At 44.3% G+C, this 23,516-nt stretch overlaps 1 protein-coding gene across 3 annotated transcripts in view; it reads right to left on the bottom strand.

Moving 5' to 3' along the window:
- LOC133239775 (liprin-alpha-1-like) overlaps positions 1-23,516 on the bottom strand; it is a 99,633-nt gene that overhangs the window by 22,704 nt on the left and 53,413 nt on the right. The window contains exons 1-3 of one of the 3 annotated variants that reach the window (XM_061404035.1): positions 19,474-19,563; positions 8,625-9,167; positions 1,442-1,521 (exon numbers count right to left, since the gene is read on the bottom strand). In XM_061404035.1, coding sequence (XP_061260019.1) covers positions 1,442-1,521; positions 8,625-8,750 — 206 coding nt within the window. In that variant the 5' untranslated portion in view covers positions 8,751-9,167; positions 19,474-19,563. Of the gene's footprint in view, positions 1-1,441; positions 1,522-8,624; positions 9,171-19,473; positions 20,479-23,516 lie in introns of those variants that run through there. The other 2 variants (XM_061404036.1, XM_061404037.1) reach the window with 2 other exon arrangements.

Here is a 23,516-nt window from a genome sequence, read left to right as displayed (position 1 = left end):
CCTCCATCTCTCTCCCCCTCCTCACCCGAAGCTCTTTCCTCCGGGAGAAGGTCTCAGAGAAAAGGTGACCAATTCCTCTGGGAGGTCTCACCAAATACACCGTGCCTGCCCTGCCTGTGAGCCAGTTTTCAGTCCCCACTCCCTCCCTCCTGAGCTAGCATAGTGCCCCCCACCCAGCCCACACTGCCCGCAAGCCCTGCTCTAAGGCCCCATCTGTGCTGCTAAGTCACTGCCATGACCCCTCGAGAGCTGCCGCCTGGAGACACCCCTCCCTTGCACCAGCCACTGTGGGCCACTGTCTTCAGAGCACAGCAGCCCCTCCTGCCCCACGGCTGCTTCCTCTTCTCGTCTCTCACTCTCACGACACACAGGGGACTGGTGACCAGGCCCCAGGCTTCTCCAACTGAACCCCCCAATTGTGCCAGGCCTTGGGACCTGGCACCAGGGCCCTCCTCGTTACCCATAAACTCCCAAGAGCAGGAGGCCGTGTCCACCTCTTCTTCCTCCATTGTCTATGCAGTACTCCTCACACTCACCTCATCCACCCCGGGAGCAGGGGTTCCCCACCTCTGACAGCACCAGCCCCTCACCCTGGAGGAGCTCTGCCACCAAGTCCGGCCACATCCCCTCCCGTTCTGCAGGGCACGTGCTCTCTTTGAACTCCACCTGCCGTGGTTTCGGACACAGGACCCGTTTCTGGCTCTGCCTTTGTCTCAAATGACATCTCCTTTTCTCTAGAAGAAGGCTGGGTGGGGGCCCTGGACTGCGAGGATCCCCTAAGCACACAAACACAGAAATATGCGTATGGGCTCCAAACTGTCTCCTAAGTCAGCATTCAAGCAGTAGTCGATTTCCTACAGATGAATGAATGTCACCAGTTAAGCACTTAATGACCTTTGCTAAAGTTTATCTCTCACTTGTGACCATTTTCTGTGAAGAAGCCAAAGAAACATTTAAATACTTAATAAGAATTACTGCCCCTATAACAACGAGTAAGAAAAAATCAGGATGCTCAGTAATCTGCTCGCCTCATTCACAAGTCAGGTGATTCCTCCCACCGCAGTCAACGGCAAGTCATGTCTCAGTCTCCATTCACATAAAAAAAGACTACAGGTCATTAACCTTCTGCGACTCTTCAGAAACATCAGTGTCACAGTCTTTCAGGCCCCTCAAATGAATACACCCAAATATCAACTTGTCGGCCCCCCACTTCCAAACCTCTGCCTGTGGTTTTGAGTGTTGTCAATCCTGTGACTACCACTCCGTGGTACCAAGTTTAACCCTAAGGAACGATGCTTGTCTCTTCCCTCTCGCTGGCCATGAAGCTACAGGCTCCTTGAGGTGTGACCATGAGCAACACCCAGTCATACTGTCCACACACCAGACAGGCCCTTGTCACACTCGACAGCGCTGAGGGGAGCTGCCCGGGGGAGCAGCCTACCCGTGGTGGAGGGGAGCCCCTCGCAGCCTCGTCTGGTCCAGTTCGGCTCTCAGGGTTTCCAGGTTTAGAATCAGCTGGTCCTACGAAACAGCAAATGACACAGCCTGCACTGCTTGCTTTCCAGATGTAAAATGACTTCCACAAAAATGTGCATAACAGGTTACGTTAGTAGGTATCAACTCCGAAGATTTTAATTCTGAGAAAATGTTCTCTAAGAGTCCCTAGCATATATAAACACTCAGAACAATATTAACCCTTATAAACCATAATGAAGAGGAAGTTCCATCTCAGGTGCAGAAAAGGTTTCTCTGGAGGAAACATGGCAAGCCATTAACAACGATGAAGTCGGTAGAGAGAAGCTCGACTTCAGGCGGGGGATTGGGTCAGGGGGACACGACTCACTCTACTGCCCTCGCTCCTCTCACTGCTTTAAACTGTCTCCATGGAGCTCACCTACATTCCTCACATTCATTCCTCTACAGCCCACTTCACTTCCTCATGGGGTAAAACAAGTCAAACGGGCCAAGTTCGTGAGTCACTTAACTCAATCTGGCAGCTCTGTGCTGTCGGCCACAGCAGTCACTCGCCTCGTGCAGCCTCTGAGCACGTGAGACAGGCTGGTGCAAGGCTCGATGTGGAAATCACACAGAGGATTTCAAGACTCGCGGTGAAAGAAGGACGTCAAGTAGCCCGTTGGTTTTTAGGAAATTTTAGATTGTGTATGTGGCTCGTATTATCTTTCTCATGCACAGCACAGTCCACGTGAAAAGCTCACGCTTTGTCTCAGCTTTCGGGTGAACCCAGAAAGGACTACTCAGAATTCTGAACCACACATAATGGCCACACACTCTAAATCCATCTATAATGCAAACACATTCACTGTTCAAAACCAGAAATGCTATACGTGTTACAGCAGTGGATTAGCCATAAGGAAAATGTAACTCGACTTCTGCTAAGAATCTGCTCAAACTCATGTCCATTGAGTTGGTGATGCCGTCCAACCATCTCATCCTCTGTTATCCACTCTCTTCCTGACTTCAATCTTCCCCAGCATCAGGGTCTTTTCCAATATGAAAATTCATATTAAAAAACTGGAAATAATTATCTCAAGCAATTTTTAAATGTAGTAACAACGTTGGCAAGTCTGTGTTTTATAAAATGAGCATCAATTTCAAGGTTTAAAAAGCTGTTTAGGACCTACTGTATTAAAAAAAATGGAGAGACGACAAAAGAATTATCTATTTGAGATTGGCTCTGTGTTAGAAATTGCTGAGACTAATTGACAGGACGGGTCATGGTATTTATTATACTACTCCATCCACTTTTGTGCATGTTTGAAAATTTCCATCGTAATACATTTAAAAACAGTTTATTTTCTGTTAAAGCAGAGTCTTCTCCAGCAACACAATTCAAAAGCATCAATTCTTTAGTGCTCAGCCTTCTTTATGGTCCAACTCTCACACCCATACGTGCCTACCGGAAAAACCACAGCTTTGACTATATGGACCTTTGTCGGCAAAGTGATGTGTCTACTTTTCAATATGCTGTCTATGTTTGTCATTGCTTTCCAAGGAGCAAGCATTTTTCAATCTCATGGCTGCAGTCACCGTCTGCAGTGATTTTTGAGCCCAAGGAAACAAAACCTGTCACAGCTTCCACAATAAGGCATTGGCATTCAAAGATTTTTAAAGCAAAACCAAAGTTGACTTTGAACTGACTTAGTCATCAACAGCATCCCGATTTCAACAGCCTCTGAGCAGCTGTTCTGATAGTAAGGAAGTACACCCCTGATCGGGAGACATTGAGCTCTCTGCCTAAGCGAGGAGGGCGCCTCACCGCGGGTCTCACGATGGGAGTCAGAACCATTGCCCCTGGGAGCCCGCCTGTGAGGCTCTGCAGTCCAGGCCCAAGAACACAGGCATGGTGGGGACAGTACTGACACGTGAGGCGGGACCCGGGATCCCCACTCCATTTCCTGGATGGTCTGTATCGCCGTGTGGCCAACCTTTCCAGGAAACCTCTCTCAGGACTCGGTGATGCGAGCCTCCACCATCACCCTTTCCTGACGCTCCTTCTGTCGCAGCGCAACTACGGTTCTCCTCTTGCCTAGGAGCAGCCATTCTACACACACACCGAGTCTGGGCCAGCAGTTTGGCATGTGGGACTCCAGCGCCACGTCCGAGGCAAGCAGGCTCCACACCTGGGCACCATGCCTTCAGTTTCATGGGCCCCGGGCTGGCACAGTCAGGTTTGTTTGAGGGGCAGTCGTGAGGTCCACCTGTATCCCAAGCAGCTCCCCGGACTGGCTGGTCAGAGCAACAAGCAGCTTCTTTGAACGTGGGGACACCCTGGCCCCTGCCCACCGCCTATGGGCGACCACCTCTGGCCCTGCTCCCGAGGAGGTGGTGCCCCGATCAGCAGATGGGGCCACACACGCAGAGACGGGAGCGGCGGAGAAAGGCAGCGCTGGCCCCGCCCAAACACCGCCTCCCTGTCAGCACAGGCACCCGCTGCAGCTCCTTGTTCTTCTCCTCCAGTTGGGCCTCCATCTGGCGCAGCCTATCCTCGATGCTGCCCTGTCTCTCTCCCGCCCCTCGGCCAAGAACAGCGTCAGCTCCGCTTGCAAAGACCCTGTCCTGACGACACGCGGGCTGTGACCGCAGGGGCGGCAAGCGGGCCATGCTCTGTGCGGACCACGGGCCCCAGGTTCGAGGGGGACACGTGGCTCACGTTGGGTTCTGGTGACCGGCTCATGAGAGGAGACGTGCTCCCCCCCGCCCCCGCCCCACCCCCCGCCCCGGGCCCCACACCCCGGCCGCTGCGCTCCCTCCTCGGACTGCCTGTGGCGAGCCAGCGCGGGCAGCAGGCTGCAGCAAGCGCAAGGCACAAGTTCTACCTTCCTAGGCTGGGAAGAAAGTTCGAACTGTTTAGCCTCCTGAGTGGTAGAGCTTCCGGAAGACAAAAGGTCGGACTACAAGGCCGACTGGGGATGGACAGCAGAGATGCCAGGGGAGAGGAGAAACCAAGCCTGGAGAGGAAGATCACAGGCAGAAGGGCGCCCCCTGGCGGCTGTTAATGACCCTGCTCTGGGAGGGTCTGTGAGCACCCGACACCGGCGGCCGCCCGCGACCTTATGGCCCCTCAGCCGCTCACTGAGCTCCGCGCAACGCTCCCGACAGCTGCGCCAGCACAGACCCGGCCCGACTCTCCATGCCCAGCCAGTGCCCACCGGCAGCGCGGGGCAACACCTTTCCCGCCAGAAGGACCGGGTGGCTGGCTGGTTGGCAGTGGGGACGATGCCCCCAGCAGCGCCACATCCCAGGGACGTGGCCTCTCACCCGCGGGCTCCCGGGGATGGCGAGCGGGAAGTGGGGCCCCGGGTCTGCACGTGCCCCACTGTGACTTCTTCAACAAGTGTATGGATAGACTTAAAACTGTTCATTACAGAGCTTTCTGGCCATCTCTTAAACGAGAATGGGAGTTTTCTAGGTCTCTATCCTGCTAGGATTTGAATTGCTGACTGAACTCTGAGCAGCAGTTGACTCGGAGCTGAAGCGTCCTGGGGACACACAGAACAAAACTGGAGGGAAATTAACGGACACATGACACAGAAGCGGAGGCTGCCTGACACTCAGGGAGCGCTCCCATCTCAGACAGGCAGCACGATCCCCGTGTCTTCGCTCCTGTGTGGACTGAACAGCACGGGCAGGCGCGCAGTGGGACAGCAGGGGAACAGGCCCTCCCCGCGCCTGCCCCCCAGGGACCAGAAGAGCACCTTGGAGAGCGCGGCCACCCTCTGTGCCTGCTCCACCTCCACCTCGGGCAGTGTCTCCGCCTTCCGCAGCGTCTGCTGCAGCTTTTCTACCAGCTCCAGCTCCTGCAACTGGCAGTTCTTATCCTCTGTCTACAAAGGGAGAGCAGAGGATCAAAACAGGCCGAGAGGTGTAGCCACTGTCGCTTTAAGTAAGCTGAGACAAAACCTAAATGCATGTGTCTACTGGATTCATTCTGTTTCCGAAGCTGCGTTAGGGTAAATTTTCTCTGTGTTCCTGGGCTTGGTCTCAGTGAGCAGAACACCTCCTGCCAGACTATTTGCTTTTCCTAAACGTTCCCCAAGGACGTCTTAAAAAAAAAAAGTTCTTATGTATCAAAGAAGATCAGTTTTCTGTAGAATCTTACTCATTCTTATTGACAAGTTAAGGGAAGAAGGGTTCAGTACGGACCCTTTTTAAAACATCATGAGAATCATCATTTAGAGGGAACCCTACCGACCGCAGATAGCCACGGGCGTGTAAGCCAAAATATGGCTTTCATCTCCTCTGAAATACAGACCTGATAAAAGCATGCCTGGTGAAATGCCAGTCCACTAATATTTGTAAATGCACGATTATTCTTTTAACAGATCTTCTTACTCTGAAAAACTTTCAATGTAGAACATTTAGACAGATTCTTTTTTAAAAAAGAAAAAAATTAAAGTATCTATAAGCTCAGGTTCCTGAGGTTAGCATTTGTTTCTAAGCAGCTTTCTTACTTTTTCTGTGTGTGTATTACTCTATGTACGTACACAAACAATATGCTATGCTTTAAAACCCTCAGAAAACAATAGCATATGGTACATAGTATTTTCTGTTCTGCCTTTTACAGCCATTATTTTGTATATCGTAATGCTCTTAATTAGCATTGCCCATCATACATTTCTAGTATTTTATCTTTGTGGTGGGGACAATGATACACTTTGGCACACACCAGACTGACTCACTTTGTTTTGGAGAAGCCAGATTTGGTTTTCCTGGTTAAATCCTGATTATTTGAGACCACTCGGGAACAGGAGTAAGGCTCACCAAACCACACGAAGTGCAAACCCTAATCAGACCGGACCTCTAACCCTGCCTTTTGTCACAGTGACCCCAGTTCCCAACAGGCAGCCAGCTGCCGTGAAGTTCCCCGCTGCTCTCTGCTCTTTCAGTAAAAACTCTAACAAGCGAACAGATTCATGTTCAAGTTAAAACAAAAGAGTCAGGAGTGGAATTCCACAAAATGGTTAAACCAAGTCCCAAATAATTCAAACCTGTAAGTTGCAGTCACCCTCAATTTTAAAAAATGTATTTCCTTCCAGTACAGCTGGTTTACCATGATGTACATCCACACTTTTGAACGCAATATTTTAGGGTCATAAGAACTTTACATTGGGACTTGATTTCCAATGTGGGAGTCACATGAAAAGATCTTTACCTTCCTTCCTCAGTAATTCACTACTATAAAAGTCAGACACAGTTCATAAAGGCCATTACCTGTCGATGCCTAGAATCCTTATTTGCAATTTCAAGTTTTTCATTGACGTCGTCCTAAGTTTCAAATCAAACATAAAGTTAACACCCTCAAAATAAAAGTCCTTGACATGGCAGTTTTCTCGGATGTGAGCAAAAACGCGCCTACCTCAAAGGTCACATTTGCCACGATTGGCACCCATTTGCCTTAACGTTCTGTCCAGCCACTCGGTTTACCAAGCTTCTTTTCTACATAATAAACCCAAACAGCAAACAACAAGTATCCTAAACTACCCTGTTATTGCAAGAATTCCAGGAGGGAAGGTATCTGGCATGAAGTCAGGACCTCTGTCTGCTACACCATACAGGCGGGCTTGACCCAGAACAGGGAGGGACCCTCAACAGATCCAACGGGGAGCTCTGAGGCTCGTTTCCTCGAGTAAAATTGGAAAAGTCTCATGCAATTTCCTCAGAATTAAAGTAAGGATATTAATGAGTGGAAACAGAAGTCAAATTGTACACAACTGGGAGCAGCCTTCTCAAGCCTAGTTCTTCGAAAGCAGTTACACCACATGGATGAAACGCTCAAACCAGGACCAGAACTTGCTGCTGGTGCAACTCCTGTCCGCCACTTCAAAATCCATTTCAGGTCCCTCCCTGGTCACTAAGTAACCAATGTGGGCAAAGTCCTAACATTAAAAGTGAAAGGTCTTAAAAACGCTTTCTCTAGAATTCTATACGTATGAAACTCTGACACCTAATCTCCTCCTGTTGCCAAAGAGTAGTGTGAATAGGTTATACAAACCTGTGCAAATATTTCTGTTTTGAGTTCTCACACAGAATTACTCACACCAAGCTACTAAACAAGTACACCTGCTGTACCACATGTTGGAGGGGTTCTCTCTAAGATGTTCTCAAGGGGGAGGGGGAGCAGGGGGGGCACTGTCTGTCTGCGCATAGAGGAGAGGGGCTCACAGGTGGAGGCTGGAGCCCCCAGCACTCTTCTGTTTTCAGAGTGACCGATAGGGAGTTTCTCATAAATCACGACACCCGCAGACACGACCGCCAGAAACATCACGATTCCACATGGTTACACAGTTTGGGCCTGAGGATCTGAGGGTGAGCAAACGCCACTCGACTTGTCTGACCACTGGTATCACTCTGTCACACATCTCTTCAGTGAGCGGAACCTCAGAAAACTAGAGAAGATGGCCAGGCAGGCTGCCTCAACAGAGCCCACACAGCATGCTCCCATCTCTCCGAGAGAACGGGCTCCACAGGTGTCACCAGACTCGCCTGAGTGAATCAGAAGGAAATTTCAGCATCATCAGGAACACATTTGACAGGCAGTTGCAGGGGGGCGGGTGGGGGGATGAACCGGGAGACTCAGGTTAACATATATACAACACTGATACTACACATAAAGTCAACGAGTGAGGACCTAGTGTACAGCACAGGGAAGTCTGCTCAGTGCTCTGTGGTGAAGTAAATGGGTAGGAAATCTAAAAGAGAGGCAGATACGTAAATAGATAGATATATGACTGATTCACTTTGCTGTACAGCAGAAATTGACACAGCAGTGTAAAGCAACTATACGCCAATAAATGAATGAATGGATGAATGAATTTTTACAAAAGGAACACAGTGGGCCCCCTAGAACTTGTGGAAATGAGGAGTCCACACCCAGGGTGCGGCACAGCGTCAGGGCTGCCCTCATGTTGGTCCACTGCCAATGGACCACCTGGACCAGGCCTCTTCTACCCCAGAGACCTCGATGCAGAGGCAGGGAGGCAGCCAGTCGCGGTCTCTCCAGTGCTCTGCTCTTACTCACGCAGCCGTCCCAAGGCTGAGATCCCCGGGAGAACAAGGGACCCACATTCCACCTCAGGACAACAGACACAGCCGCCATCACTCACTTTGCGGACATCCCGCTTAAGTTTCCTGTTCATGTCCTTGAACTTGAGGACGTCCTTCCTGGCTGTGTCCAGGTCCTCCTCCAGCTCTGTCACGTGGGCAGAGAGGGCTGCCAGGCGCTCCTTCATCTGGCTCTACTCCCATGACTGCCTCTCTATGATTTCCTGGAGCTTGATCACCTTAGCCAGGTCTTCCTCGTGGCTTAGAGAGCCGTTGGAGGGTCGCTAAGGGGGAAAGGAAACCTTACACAGCCTGGTTTTGGGAGGGAGGGAACACAGTACCTCCCGGCAATCGGTGAGGTCAAAACTGCCTTCCGTGCTCTGGGAGCTCACAGGACCCTTACAGCCACTCAGACCTACATGGTGCATCGGTGAGAGGTCCCAACAGCCCTGCATAGAATGGATGGTAAGACGAGAATCCGACAGAGAGCGAGACCAAGGACTTGCCTTTCCATTGGGGCTTGGCATGTTTTCTTGCTCGTGATGTACATCAAGCACCCTGTCCATTAGTATTTTTTCCTGGTTATTCTCCTCTGTAAGAATCATCTGCTAAAACCAAAAAATTGAATCACAGTAAAGAAGTAAAGACAGCAAAACTCCACCTGGAAAAACTCAACTCTAAACTGAAAACACAACATAAAAAGAAACCACATGGTGATGCTATCCATCCCGAATACCACCAGGTGATCAGAGTCAGAATTTGTCTTCTTCTGGACAAAGGGGTACTTAAGAGATCCTGCAGCTCTGAGCCACAAGTCTAGTTTCAGTTCAGTTCAGTTGCTCAGTCATGTCCGACTCTTTGCAACCCCATGAATCGCAGCACACCAGGCCTCCCTGTCCATCACCAACTCCCGGAGTTCACTCAGACTCACGTCCATTGAGTCAGTGATGCCATCCAGCCATTTCATCCTCTGTTGTCCCCTTCTCCTCCTGCCTCCAATCCCTCCCAGCATCAGAGTCTTTTCCAATGAGTCAACTCTTCGCATGAGGTGGCCAAAGTACTGGAGTTTCAGCTTTAGCATCATTCCTTCCAAAGAAATCCCAGGGCTGATCTCCTTCAGAATGGACTGGTTGGATCTCCTTGCAGTCCAAGGGACTCTCAAGAGTCTTCTCCAACACCACACTTCAAAAGCATCAATTCTTCGGCACTCAGCCTTCTTCACAGTCCAACTCTCACACCATACATGACCACAGGAAAAACCATAGCCTTGACTAGACGAACCTTTGTTGGCAAAGTAATGTCTCTGCTTTTGAATATGCTATCTAGGTTGGTCATAACTTTCCTTCCAAGGAGTAAGCGTCTTTTAATTGCATGGCTGCAATCACCATCTGTAGTGATTCTGGAGCCCAGAAAAATAAAGACTGACACTATTTCCACTGTTTCCCCATCTATTTCCCATGAAGTGGTGGGACTGGATGCCATGATCTTCGTTTTCTGAATGTTGAGCTTTAAGCCAACTTTTTCACTCTCCACTTTCACTTTCATCAAGAGGCTTTTGAGTTCCTCTTCACTTTCTTCCATAAGGGTGGTGTCATCTGCATATCTGAGGTTATTGATTATTTCTCCCGGCAATCTTGATTCCAGCTTGTGTTTCTTCCAGTCCGGCGTTTCTCATGATGTACTCTAAATATAAGTTAAATAAACAGGGTGACAATATACAGCCTTGACGAACTCCTTTTCCTATTTGGAACCAGTCTGTTGTTCCATGTCCAATTCTAACTGTTGCTTCCTGACCTGCATACAAATTTCTCAAGAGGCAGATCAGGTGGTCTGGTATTCCCATCTCTTTCAGAATTTCCCACAGTTTATTGTGATCCACACAGTCAAAGGGTTTAGCTGCAATCCAAGATTTCAAACAAAAGGGAAGCCCAGTGAGAGAGCTGGAGACTGAGAGGGCCGCTCCTTCCCTCGGGGCATCTGAGCAAAGCCAACTCTGCAAAGAAAAGGCAGGAAAAAGTCAAGCAGAGGGGGCTGGCTAACACAGCTCTAGAGGGTTCCTTGGGCTGTGGAGACAAAAAATCGAGCGCAGGCCTGATGAGTCAGTCTGGATGTCAGAAAACGTACCCAACACTCTGCCCAAACCAGCTGAGCGCTGAGCATCAGTCACCTCGTGGTGCTCAGGAGACAGACGCTGGGCTTCAGGACCTGCCGAGAATGGGGGGCCCTGGAAGGCACCCCCGGCTTCCAGAGCGAGACGCCGGAAAGCTCCCTGGTGTCGGGGAAGAAGGTCAGACTGAGCTTACAAGGACCCCCCAGCCTCAAGTCCCTCAGGCCCTGAGTGAACAGATAGCTCTGTCCCCACTGGAGATCTGCGTCAGAGGAAATGCTGGAGAAGGCAGCATCATCACTCAGAACCTCTAGGGTTTTCCGAACATAGTGTCCAACGTGCAACCAAAAAAGCAAAAGAGGGTGTAACAACAAACAGGACCAAGAGAAAAAGAACTGAACCAGATGCAGAGGTATCAGATGTATATCAGCATATCAGAGGTATGCTACAGGTATCAGATGCAAACGTCACCTGTTCAAAAATATACTTGACAAATGGGAAAAATTTCTGAGAATCAAAACCGACTCTAGAACTTTACAATAACAGTGACTGAATTTAAGAACTCAGTCTGTGGGCTTAACATGAGATTGGATGTAGCTGAAGAGAGGATCAGTGAACTGAAGGATGGATTGGTTAAAACATATATATAAGAGGGAAAAAGTATAGAATATATTGAAGGAGCCTGTTGTTAAACTACATTGTTAAAAACTATAAATGGGGACCCTCATGGTGGAGAAAAGACAGAAAGGGGAATAAGAAATGCCTCCAGGGGTTGAAACTAAAGAGCCTCTTAATGAAAGTGAAAGGGGAGAGTGAAAAAGGTGGCATAAAACTCAACATTTAAAAAATGAAGATCATGGCATCTGGCCCCATCACTTCATGGCAAATAAATGGGGTAACAGTGGAAACAGACTTTATTTTCTTGGGCTCCAAAATTACTGCAGACGGTGAAATTAAAAGATGCTTGCTTCTTGGAAGGAAACCTATGACAAACCTAGACAGCATATTAAAAAGCAGAGACATTACTTTGCCAACAAAGGTTCATTTAGTCAAAGCTATGGTTTTTCCAGTAGTCATGTATGGATGTGAGAGTTGGCCCATGAAGAAGGGAGAACACCAAAGAATCAATGCTTCTAAACTGGGGACTTGGAGAAGACTCTTGAGAGCTCCATGGACTACTAGGAGATCCAATCAGTCAATCCTAATGCAAATCATCCCTGAATATTCATTGGAAAGACTGATGCTGAAGCTCCAAATACTTTGGCCACCTGATGCGAAGAACTGACTCATTGGAAAAGAACCTGATGATGGGGAAGACTGAAGGCAGGAGGAGAAGGGGACGACAGAGGACGAGCTGGTTGGATGGCATCACCGACTCAGTGGACATGAGCTTGAGCAAGCTCCGGGAGTTGGTGATGGACAGGGAAGCCTGGCGTGCTGCAGTCCATGGGGTTGCAACAGGTCAGACACGGAGCGACTGAACTGACTGACAGGGACAATGGTAAGAGTTGGTTCAAGAATCAGACCATTGAGTCAAAAATGAAAACCACACATTGGTTTCAGCAGCTCTGCGGGTGCCTAAGGCAAGAAGAAAATGTTCAAGTGCTCAGAGGGAAAAAGGTGTGGCTTTTAATGGCACAACACTGAGAGCTGACTTTCCAAGAACAAGGAAGTCAGAAGATAATGGACTGGCATCTGTAAAATGCTGAAAAACAAATAACCACCAACCTGGAATTCTATACCCAACAAAAACACCCTTCAAAAGGGAAAGCAAAATAGAGACTTTTAGGGCAAATGGAAATGAGACAACTTATCACCCACAGACATGAACTAAAAAAAATATTAAGGCAGTGCTTTGGGAAAAAGAAAAGTAGTCTCTGACGGAAATATAAAAAACAAGTAAAGACCAACAATGAGGTAACTTTGAGGATAAATATTAACTCTACAAAACAATGATGTTAACGCCAAAAATACATCAAACAATTTAAAGTATAACAGTGACAAGGTGGAAATAGTAGTGTCGGGGAGGCAGTAAAAGTACTAAGTTAGACCTGAATGTAAAACACACACTGTGTCTGCGAATGTGCACCCAACAACCTGACAGAGGAGCACAGAACTAGAGAAACACTTCATACTTCTAAAAGAAGGCAAGAGCAAAGAACACAGACTAGGTGGGACAAACAGAAATCACACAGCAACATGGTGTCTACACACTGAAATATCAACATTATAAACAGAGCCAATACTCTCATTAAAAGACAAAGTGTCCAACTGATTACAATGAAAACTATACACTATTCACAGCGGTACATGTTAAGATGGAAGGTATTTTAGACAGGTGAAAGTAAAAGATATCCAGGCCAACAAGGACAGAAAACTGACGTGGCAAATATCACTGTCAAATAGTGTCTAAAGAAAGAAGTATTACTAGCGATAAAAAGGAGCATCTCATACTAATACAAGTTCAGTCTAGTAAGAAGATGAGGATTCTAAATTTGAATGTACCTAATAACATAACCTCAAAATATCAATACATAAAAACTGACAGAAATAGAAAAGGAGTAACAGCCGAGTTCATAATCCCAGTGGGAGACGTTAAAGACACATCTCTCCTGGAACTGGGCTCCCTGGTACGTAGTCACCTGCAACCATGAAGTACCTGAAATGTGGCTGGCTCTACAATGAGATGTGCTGCAAGCCTGAAACACATGCTGGATTTTAAAGACTTAGCATGAAAAAAAGAACGTGAACTATTGCATTAGGTTTTATCATGTTGATTACACACTGAAATGATAATATTTGGGGTGTGTTAAAATAAAATATATTACAGGTAATTTCACCTACTTCTGCTTTTACTCAGCGTGGCTACTGGAATCTGAATTACATGAGTGACAAACCTGATGTAACTGATACACACGGAACACTGCATTCCCACTGATACATATTATTTTCAAGAGCCCAACGAACATATAACAAAAAGTATATTGGGCCATTAGGAAAGCTCAGATTATTTCAAAGGACTGAAATAATGCAGAGTATACTTAGGGACTGCAATGGGCTGACAGTTTATGGGCCCTCAAACTTCACCTCGCACGTGGTGATGATCCTAGGAGGCAGGCACTCTGGGAGGGGTCAGGCCAGGAGGGAATGGGCTCCCGTGCTGCGAGGACAGGGAGAAGCAGCAGGCAGTCTAGGAACCAGGAAACAGGCCTCACCAGACATGGCACCTGCTGGTGATCTTGGGACTCCCCAGCCTCCAGGCCTACAAGAAACAACTTTCTGTTCTTTACCAGCTAGTCTACGGGATTTATAACAGTAGCCCAAAAAGACAAAGACAGGGCTCTTTGATAGTGAAGGACAGGGAAGCCTGGCGTGCTGCAGTTCATGCGTCACAAAGAGTCCAACATGACTTATCGAATGACCACCTCCACCACCACCACCTGATCTGAGTTAAGACTGAAACGGAACTCATCACTTAGGCTATTTAGTCTGTTTAGCACAGGCCAAAATGACTTGTATATTTTATTTCTCCAAAAGTGCCCCTTGATAGCATTTTACAGCCTGTACATAATAATATGAATACTTAGAAGCCCCTAAATAAATAGAAGTAAATACTTTAAAAGAAAAAAACAAAAAACAAAAAACTAAGTACCTGGAAAATTACTGTTATTTAAATAATACATAAGATGAAACATATTCTAGGAATAAACTTTACTGATTTTAAACTGTAAAATAAACATTATTCTGAAAACTCAAGCTATACTTCACAACCAACTCTTTTCAGGCATTAAATATTATTTTCTCAAGAATTATTTAACATACATTTTTTAAAAAGTGTTCTTGCAAAAAATAGTTGGTGTGCCGGAGAAGGCAATGGCACCCCACTCCAGTACTCTTGCCTGGAAAATCCCATGGATGGAGGAGCCTGGTAGGCTGTAGTCCATGGGGTCTCTGGGAGTCGGACACGACTAAGCGACTTCCCTTTCACTTTTCACTTTCATGCATTGGAGAAGGAAATGGCAACCCACTCCAGTGTTCTTGCCTGGAGAATCCTAGGGACGGGGAATCCTGGTGGGCTGCCATCTATGGAGTTGCATAGAGTCGGACAAGACTGAAGCAACTTAGCAGCAGCAACAGCATAGTCAAGTACAGATTGAGAAGTTGATAACTTTCAAACTAAGAAAAATAGGATACCAATAACATCTGGATTTTATTTATCATAAAATTTCTTATACCTGATACTGTGGTTAATGTGGAGTAATTTTTTTTTTCTCTACTTGCTGAAAAAGCCTTTTATTCAGAATATAAGAAAAAAATTTAAAATTTTGTGGAAGTCCCCTTAAATCCGGTGTGATAGTAGTTTTGCTGGATTTTATTCTCACGAGCTCTGTTTTGTTTAAAAAATGATCCTTTATACTGTTAAAAAAAAAAAAAAAGTTGGTGTAAAGCATTTTAAAATCCAAGCAGTGAATTCCTGTTTTCAGCAAGGACATTCATTTTAAATATTTTAAAATACTTTACATAAGCCCACTTTTCTTCAAAACAGGGACTTAAATACATGCAATTTACTTTAAACCCAACTGGGTATCTGGAAACAATGTGATCAACTACCTGAAACATTTTTCAAATGTTTGAAAGTTTCATTAATATGAGGAATGACTACAAAGAAACCGCATGAACATATATTCAAATATTACGTTCTCCAAGACACCTGAGGAAGCTACCTCAAGGATAACATCATTGCTTAATACATTTTAAAAACCTCTCATTAGAAATTATCATCAAAAGTTGACAAGCATTCTTTTAGGCATGCTCAGTAACAGTAAATCTTACTCAGTTATATATGGATACCACTTCAATAGGAATTCAATAGTTCTAGTGCTCAGTTTACAAGTCTGTATAAAATTCCTCTGAAGTAGAATCCTGAATGAAAACTAATATTAAAATTCTAGTGTTTGAGTTTCATTAATATGAGGTACCCAGAGCAGTCAAATTCATAGAGAAATAAAGTAGAACAATGGTTGCCAAAGGCCAGGAGACAGGGAGGAATGGAGAACTGCAGAATTTCAGTTTGAAAAGATGAAACTTCTCTCTTTACTTCAAAGATACCATGACAGAGGATTTTTACAAGATGAAATACTGACTCTTTCAAAGAGCAGACAGTCCCTGTTGCTGCTGCTGCTAAGTCGCTTCAGTTGTGTCCGACTCTGTGCGACCCCAGAGACGGCAGCACACCAGGCTCCCCCGTCCCTGGGATTCTCCAGGCAAGAACACTGGAGTGGGTTGCCATTTCCTTTTCCAATGCATGAAAGTGAAAAGTCAAAGTGAAGTTGCTCAGTCGTGACTGACTCTTAGTGACCCCATGGACTGCAGCCTACCAGGCTCCTCCATCCATGGGACCTTCCAGGCAAGAGCACTGGAGTTGGGTGCCACTGCCTTCTCCGAGACAGTCCCTATTCATTGTAAAAACTGTTTCAAAGAACACGAGGAAAAGACCTCACTTTATGAAGCTATTACATCCTTGACACCAAAAAGGAAAAATACGTGGCAAGAAAAGAAAAACTATTAATATCACAGTCTATATCTCTCATGAGTATAGACACAAAAATCTTAAATAAAACATAAGAACTGGAATGTGAGATATGAACTTGGCCTTGCCTGCAGCAACAGGATTTCTACAAAGAATACATAAGAGAATTTACACACAATTAGAGCTAGCAGAAGAGTTCAGCAGGGATGCTCAATATAAGGTCAATATATAAAAATCAGTGGCATTCTCGTAGACCAGCAATAACCAACTGAAAAATGTAACAGAGAAAAGATCTCATTCACAATTGAAACAAACACTGTAAAGTACCTAGGAACAAATTAATGAATACATACATAAAGAAACAAAAAGATACTAAAACTCAGTATCACAAAGATAGAAATTTTCCCTGGATTCATTTAAAACCTAAAACAATTTCAACAAAATACAAACTGTTTCTCATGAAGAAATTATTCTAAAATTCAAACAGAAGAGTGCCAGAAACAGTTAAAATAATTTTGAAGAAGCATAAGGTAGAGGAAATGTGGGATTGAAACAAGGTTGTTCAAACAGAGCAGTAAATAAGAGAGCCTAAAAATGGAACTTGTATATTACAGCAATGCATTACTATTCAGATGGTCTATTTGATAAATGGTGCAAAAAGCACCATTCATATGAAAAACTAAAATTGTTACTCATAACATAGATAAAAATGAATTTCGAGAGATTAGAGCCATGAATTTAAAAATCAAATTTAAAAAACTGCTGGAAAAAAACGGCAGACCATTTTTATGATTTTTAGAGGTAGGGAGGCATTTCTTAAAACACAAAAGGCAACGAAAACACAAAGTGAAAAGACAAGCTAGAGAGCAGGATGTCTGCAATGCAAGTAACTGACGAAGAATTAAAACAAGAATAACAACAAAAGGCAAATAACCTGACAGAGCGGAAGACAAAGGCAACAAACAGGCAAATCACACAAGAGAAACTGCAAACAGCCAGTAAACATATGAAAACACCGAGGCACAAGGGAAATAAAAATAAACATCAAGACAGGCTTGAGATATTGTTTCAAAGGTTGACAAAAACTTAAAAGCCTGAGAACACCAAGATGGGGAAAAATGGGGAATTCCAACTCTATACTGACAGTGTAAATTAAAATAGTCACTTGAGTTGAAGATGCCTATATGTTAAAATGCCATGACTACACTTTTGGGTATACACCCCATGAACATTCTTGGTCATGTACAAGGAAGGTAGGTATTACAACAGTAAAACACTTGGAACTCTATGTCCATCAGCAAAATAATGAGTAAATGAATTAAAGTATATTTCTCCATTAAATCTCTCTACTTCAGTTAAAATGAACAAGTTAGTGGTACACATACTGTCGTGTATATTCTCAATAACTTAAACATGGCATTTGCTAAAGTTTGGTACTGAATGGTTTAAAAAAAAGTTTATGTATGTATGTCTGTGTGTAAATAACAGTTAACAGCAGCAACAAAAAATGAAAAAATGAGTAACAGAACATTCGAGCACTTATTATACAGAAGGCACTCTTCTAACTGCACGTAGATGCCTAAAAACAGTCCTAGGAGACAGATTCTACTACTATTTCTATCTAACATGATTACTCTTTTATTACTATGAGATTCCATTACTCATTCTACAGATGAGGAATTGAAGTGGAAAGAGGTGAAGTTGATCTAAAGCTATAAAACTAGTAAATAATAAGAGTGAGATATGAAGCCAGCATTCCTGACCCAGACTTTATACCTTAATAACTACGTTAGTTATTATACCATTTTCTATTCTTTTTAAGATGTTGGAAATCCAACATTATTTCTGTAAGTTGGAAATAAAAAACACTTATAGAACCTGTAACTGTAAAGAAATGAATACATGCACAGGTTTTTATATAGCTCAAAGTGGTTCTAAAGATGCTAAAAGATTCTTAGGAATGTTTTGAAAATAGTGGCATCCCAACTACTCTAATTTACTAATTTACATGTTTGAGGTCTGGTATTTTTCAGATCATTATTTCAGAGCCAAACATTATTTTTTTTTATAGTCCTAAGATAATATATATTTGGAATCCTAGAAACCTTACATGGTGAAGCACATGATGTAATTCAATCATCTCTTTCTCTCTCATTAGAGGCAAAATTTGATTACATAGCTTCAGGACTGAAAACTCAGTTTCAGGACTGAAAACTCATATTAAGAGTTTTTAATAAGCAATTCTATCAAGAAATGTAATAAAATTTCAATTATTCATTTTTTCTGGTCTCTCAATTATAGGTTGGTTTTTTAAAAGCCAGTAGCTAATATTTATAATATTATATATAAATTACAATAATATAATAATTAAAATGTAATTTTGTGTAGAATTATTTATACCACAAAATAAAAAAGGAAGTGGCATTTTCAGTCATCAAGTATTTACGAGAATTGACTATGTGCTAATTACACACTCCTTGTTTCCAGTAAAATTGGAACTTTTCTTAAAAATGTCTTTTCTTCTCAATCTACACATTCCCATTCTCAATGCCATCATCTACTAACCTATAGAACATGCTTTGAAAAAATATGAAAAAGATGTTCTTGTGTTTAAAGAGTTCAGTATTAGGGGAAAGAGACAAGTAAACAGAAGTTATCTATAATGCATAAGTACTTTAATGAAGTGAGCAAGTCACTTAACATTTCTAAGCCTCATGAGATAGATGTTTAAGAACTCTAAATTACAGAGGGAACTTGAATAAACCATCTCTAAGGTCCTCTCTAGATCTAAAATTCTATGATTATCTGATCTCTTTAAATTAAAAGGTAAATCACAAAATATTCAGTATGCAAAAAAGAAAAACTAAGACCAACTAAAAGATGAAACTGTTTGTACAAATGCATTCTAATTTTTTTCAAAACTGTTAAAATTCCCGTTCTAAGTATCAGTAAAATTTCCACAGACACTGTCTTTTAATCAACATCTTCCCCTCAAACCTGCAGACTTCTAAGTAATCCACAAGCAACTATTTTGTGATAACAGAAGTAAAGTGCTTAAAAGCTCATGGCTTGGACTCACGAAAGTGATCTTTTAAAAGGAAGATGTTAACAGAAACGTGTGTGTGACATTCTTACTACAATAAATTTGTTCATTAACTTCACTTCAAAATTTTAATGTTCAGGTTTTTCATGAAGAGTTAAAAAAATAAAAACAGCTAAGATTAGCTCTTTTCACTGTTAAATATTTTGAAATTTAGAACAAGGTTTCCCTTACCTGATATGGACATGGAATGTGATATTCTCTGCAGCGTTCTTGTATCCACGTTGCTTCCCAGATGCCGTGGTAAGCTTACTCATAAAAGTAGCATCCAATTACAACCATGAGTGGTACGAGATACAGAGTGCTGAAAACACCAATCTGGATCATAAACTTCACCAGTTTATCCTGGTTCTCCTTTTCTAATGGAATCTCAACTCGCACTCTGTTTAGGGATATAATGCCGGCTAAAAGGAGTGAAACCCCAACTACCACATACAGGCAGAGGGTGCAAGAAAAAAATAACTCAAGGCATCAACATCGTAGAGGCCAACAAATCACATGCCACTGATACTGTCACCTTCAATTTTATTCATCGCTAAAAGGATGATGGTCAGCATTCCAGGGATGCCCCATGCACTGGCATGAAACAGCAAGAATTTCTTCTCAATAGCTTCACTACCCCACTTTGGCACAGCTGCCAAGAACCACGTGATGGTAAGAATCACCCATCAAATGCTGTAAAAAAAAAATAGAGTATCATAAGGAGCATGATACAGGCTTTATGAGATCCTTGGGTCACTGTGGAAGCCTGATACTGTGCAGGGCTGGACGCACTGCAGGCGACTCGGTCCTCAAGCAAAAACCCAATAAAGAAAATTAATGACTGCATCATGTAGCAGTGGCATAAATTATAATGGGTCTTTCAGGATAACAGAATCTTATCACATCAATCAAAAAAGTTAAAAAAGTAAACAACGTGGCAGAGAGGCAAATGACTGAAATCAATCCTATGAAATACCGAGCAAATGAAAGCTCTTCTCTCCTAAAGTACATATTTGGACAAGGAGGTGAACAATCACGCACTTGCAAAAGTAACAGCCAAGATCAGGATCAATTTTCAACTCTCGGGGACACCAAAAGCCATAGTCCCTCTGCAGTGCCACTGAGGCTCCTTCAGAAGGATCGCCAGCTAAATTCAGGTCCACCAGCCGAGGACACGGCTCACCACAATCTAGAAACCTAAAAACACAAGACAAGAATCATTTACTTATTGGAACCTAATGATTTGGATTTTTACATTTAGCAGTTGTGGCTTATTTATGCTTATGTCCTTGGAGAACATTATGATATGTCGAAGAAATAATGCAAATATCCTGCTTGTGGGTCATACAATGAGACATTGCACAGTTGGCAAAAAAACAAAAAATGTATACTTAATTTTGTTTTGGCTTCAAAGATATTACTCTTTATTAAAACAGGCACAGCCATTAATAGAGTAATTAATACTATTTATTTAGGACACAGAGTTTACAGTAAGATTTCAAACTATAAGTATATATAAAACATACATAAATAAAAAGCTCCAGTAGAATAGTAGCTAAAAGTTTTTTTTAAACGTTTAATTACAAGATAGTCCTCAATTTACCCTAGACTCAAATAGAACTTTCTTTAAAATAAGAGGTAAAAATCTTCCCTAGAACAAGATGGCAGAGGAGTCGGTGGACATGGGGTACATCTCTCTCCAAGGATACATCAGGAATACACCTTTAGAGACAGAAGTGCATGCAGAACAGCAGCTAACAGCAGACAAGAGTACCTGACCAGTGGAAAAGAATATATAGAACCACGCAAAACTCGGTAGAACGAAGGAACTACGGGAAAAACAGGAGTGTTAGAAAGACTGGACCTGCCCTCGGCGGGTGGGGGAACTGAGGCAGGGGTCCAATCCCCGCATGGGGCAATTGTTTGAGTCAGAGGAGAATCATTTAAGGCTGAGAGTGAAACAGCTGATCTGTGGCAGCCTAAATGGAATGAGAATTAGACAGTCCTTGCCACAGCCATACATACCCCAGACAGGGGCACAGGTCCCCTGGAAGGCGCAGCAGCTGGGAGCTGGAGTTTAGGGATTGTGGGGCAATCCGAGAGTGAGGGTTGCTATTGACTGCAGAGAGATGGATTGCGGGGATGTGAGGGAGGAAAGCCAGGCAGCCACAGAAGCAAGGCGATACTGCTGAGTCACGGGAGCCATCACCATAGCCTCTCTCTCCCCACATGCCACAATAGAGAGGCTGGCCCATCAAACGCTACAGAGTAGGACCCCACCCAGGGTGCCACTTTAAGTGCCAGAGGCGCCAACCTATACAGTAGGATCTCAGCCAGGAGGGCCCCTCTATGTGCCTGACACACCGAACAAGAGAGAAGGACCCCAAGCAAGGTAGCCCTCTAAGTGCCTGAACAGGCGGAGCTACAGATTGGTCTTTTGATCGCCAGCTACAAGAGGCTCGAAAAAAAGACTCTGACAGGGACATAACTTCTGCAGCGGAGGCAGTCCGTGTCCTTGCATACTTGGCACTGCCAGGGTCCCTGCAAGCCAAGCAGCTGCGCCACCTTCATGCTCAACTCTCACTGGGGCAGAGCTGCCACAGGCAAAAAAAAGTCTTACGTCTACACCCACAGGGTCGCTTCAGTCATGTGCAGCTCTTTGCTGCCCTGTAAACTGTGGGCTGCCAGGCATTTCTGTCAGGGAGGAGGGGGTTCTCCAGGCAAGAATACTGGAGCGTACTGGCCAATACTGGTTGCCATACCCTTCTAGAGCACTGTATTTCCTGCTGCCCTAGCAGCCAACTCCCGTGAGTACCTGGTGCTGCCAGAACCCCTGCGCCCCAAGCAGCTGCACCACCTCCACACCTGGCCCTCACAGGGGCAAACCCAAGCCCTCCAGGGCAGCCCCGGGAGCAAACCCCAGTGGATGCCCCACATGTATATGTGGAAATGGAACCGCAATTAAACCCCAGGGGCAGTGTGGCTAAGGAAGAAGACCCAAAGCCTTACCACCAGCTGCATAACCTGCAGATTAAATCCACACGATCAACTAGGAAGACTCTGTCTCTATGGAATAAATAAAAGGTCACTGAGAGCTCCCACAAAAGAACACTCACTAGTTCTGACAGCTGTGGACACTGGAGGCAAGAACACACAGGAGTAGGACCAGATTAGAATCTGAGCTGCCCCACAGCAGGTCCAGAGACCAGCAGTGTTGGAGGGCATCCAAGGGCGGTAAAGTGGACTATGACTCCCAGCGAGGGCAAGGATGCTGACAGCAATGACTCAAGAAAAACATTATTCTTATTTTTTGACTTGTTCTGTAGATTCTTTTTTCTTTTTTCCCCCCGCTCTGTTGTAGCTGTCAATTTTACTGGCACTATGAAATCCAATTAAGCTTTTGAGCTTTATTTTTTCTAGTCACATTTTTTACTGTTATAAACCTCTGCCTCTACATTGGGCTTCTGCAATTCTGTGGAGTTTTCCTCTTTTTTTTCTTTTCTCTCTTTTAAATTTTTTAAACCTGTTTTTATTTTTTCTATATTTATTCCTTTGTTTGCTTTTCCTATGGTTCTTTTCCCCTTGCAGTTAATCTTTAACACATAAAAATCTTCTTTATCTAACTTTGCATGTCTATTCTTTGTTTCTTTCTCTCCTTTCCTCTCAACATGGTTGTTAGTTTTAGTTTCAATGCTTTATTCCCCAGTTGGCACTTTGCTTTAGTTTTGTTTTCCAGTTTGTGCTTTGGCTAGTTTTGTTCTGGTAGATATAATTTTTGGTTTCTTTTGTTCACTGGGTCAATCTATTGCACTTTATTTTTGTTGGACTTTTTTGATTTTGCCTATGGGTGTATATGGAGAAGGCAATGGCACCCCACTCCAGTACTCTTGCCTGGAAAATCCCATGGGCGGAGGAGCCTGGTGGGCTACAATCCATGGGGTTTCAAAGAGTCGGACACGACTGAGCGACTTCACTTTCACTTTTCACTTTCATTCATTGGAGAAGAAGTGGCAACCCACTCCAGTGTTCTTGCCTGGAGAATCCCAGGGACAGGGGAGCCTGGTGGGCTCCTGTCTATGGGGTCGCACAGAGTCGGACACGACTGAAGTGACTTAGCAGCATGGGTGTATATGTATATGTGTATATTCAGTCACACTTTTTAATGTTGTTATAAACCTCTGCCTCTACATTGGGCTTTTGCAGTTCTGTGGAGTTTTCCTTTTTCTTTCTTCTTC

This window comes from Bos javanicus, chromosome 27, assembly GCF_032452875.1.
Source record: "Bos javanicus breed banteng chromosome 27, ARS-OSU_banteng_1.0, whole genome shotgun sequence".
Lineage (NCBI taxonomy): Eukaryota > Metazoa > Chordata > Mammalia > Artiodactyla > Bovidae > Bos > Bos javanicus.
The sequence above is the reverse complement of the archived record's forward strand: the minus strand, read 5'-3'. Positions and strand labels throughout refer to the sequence as shown.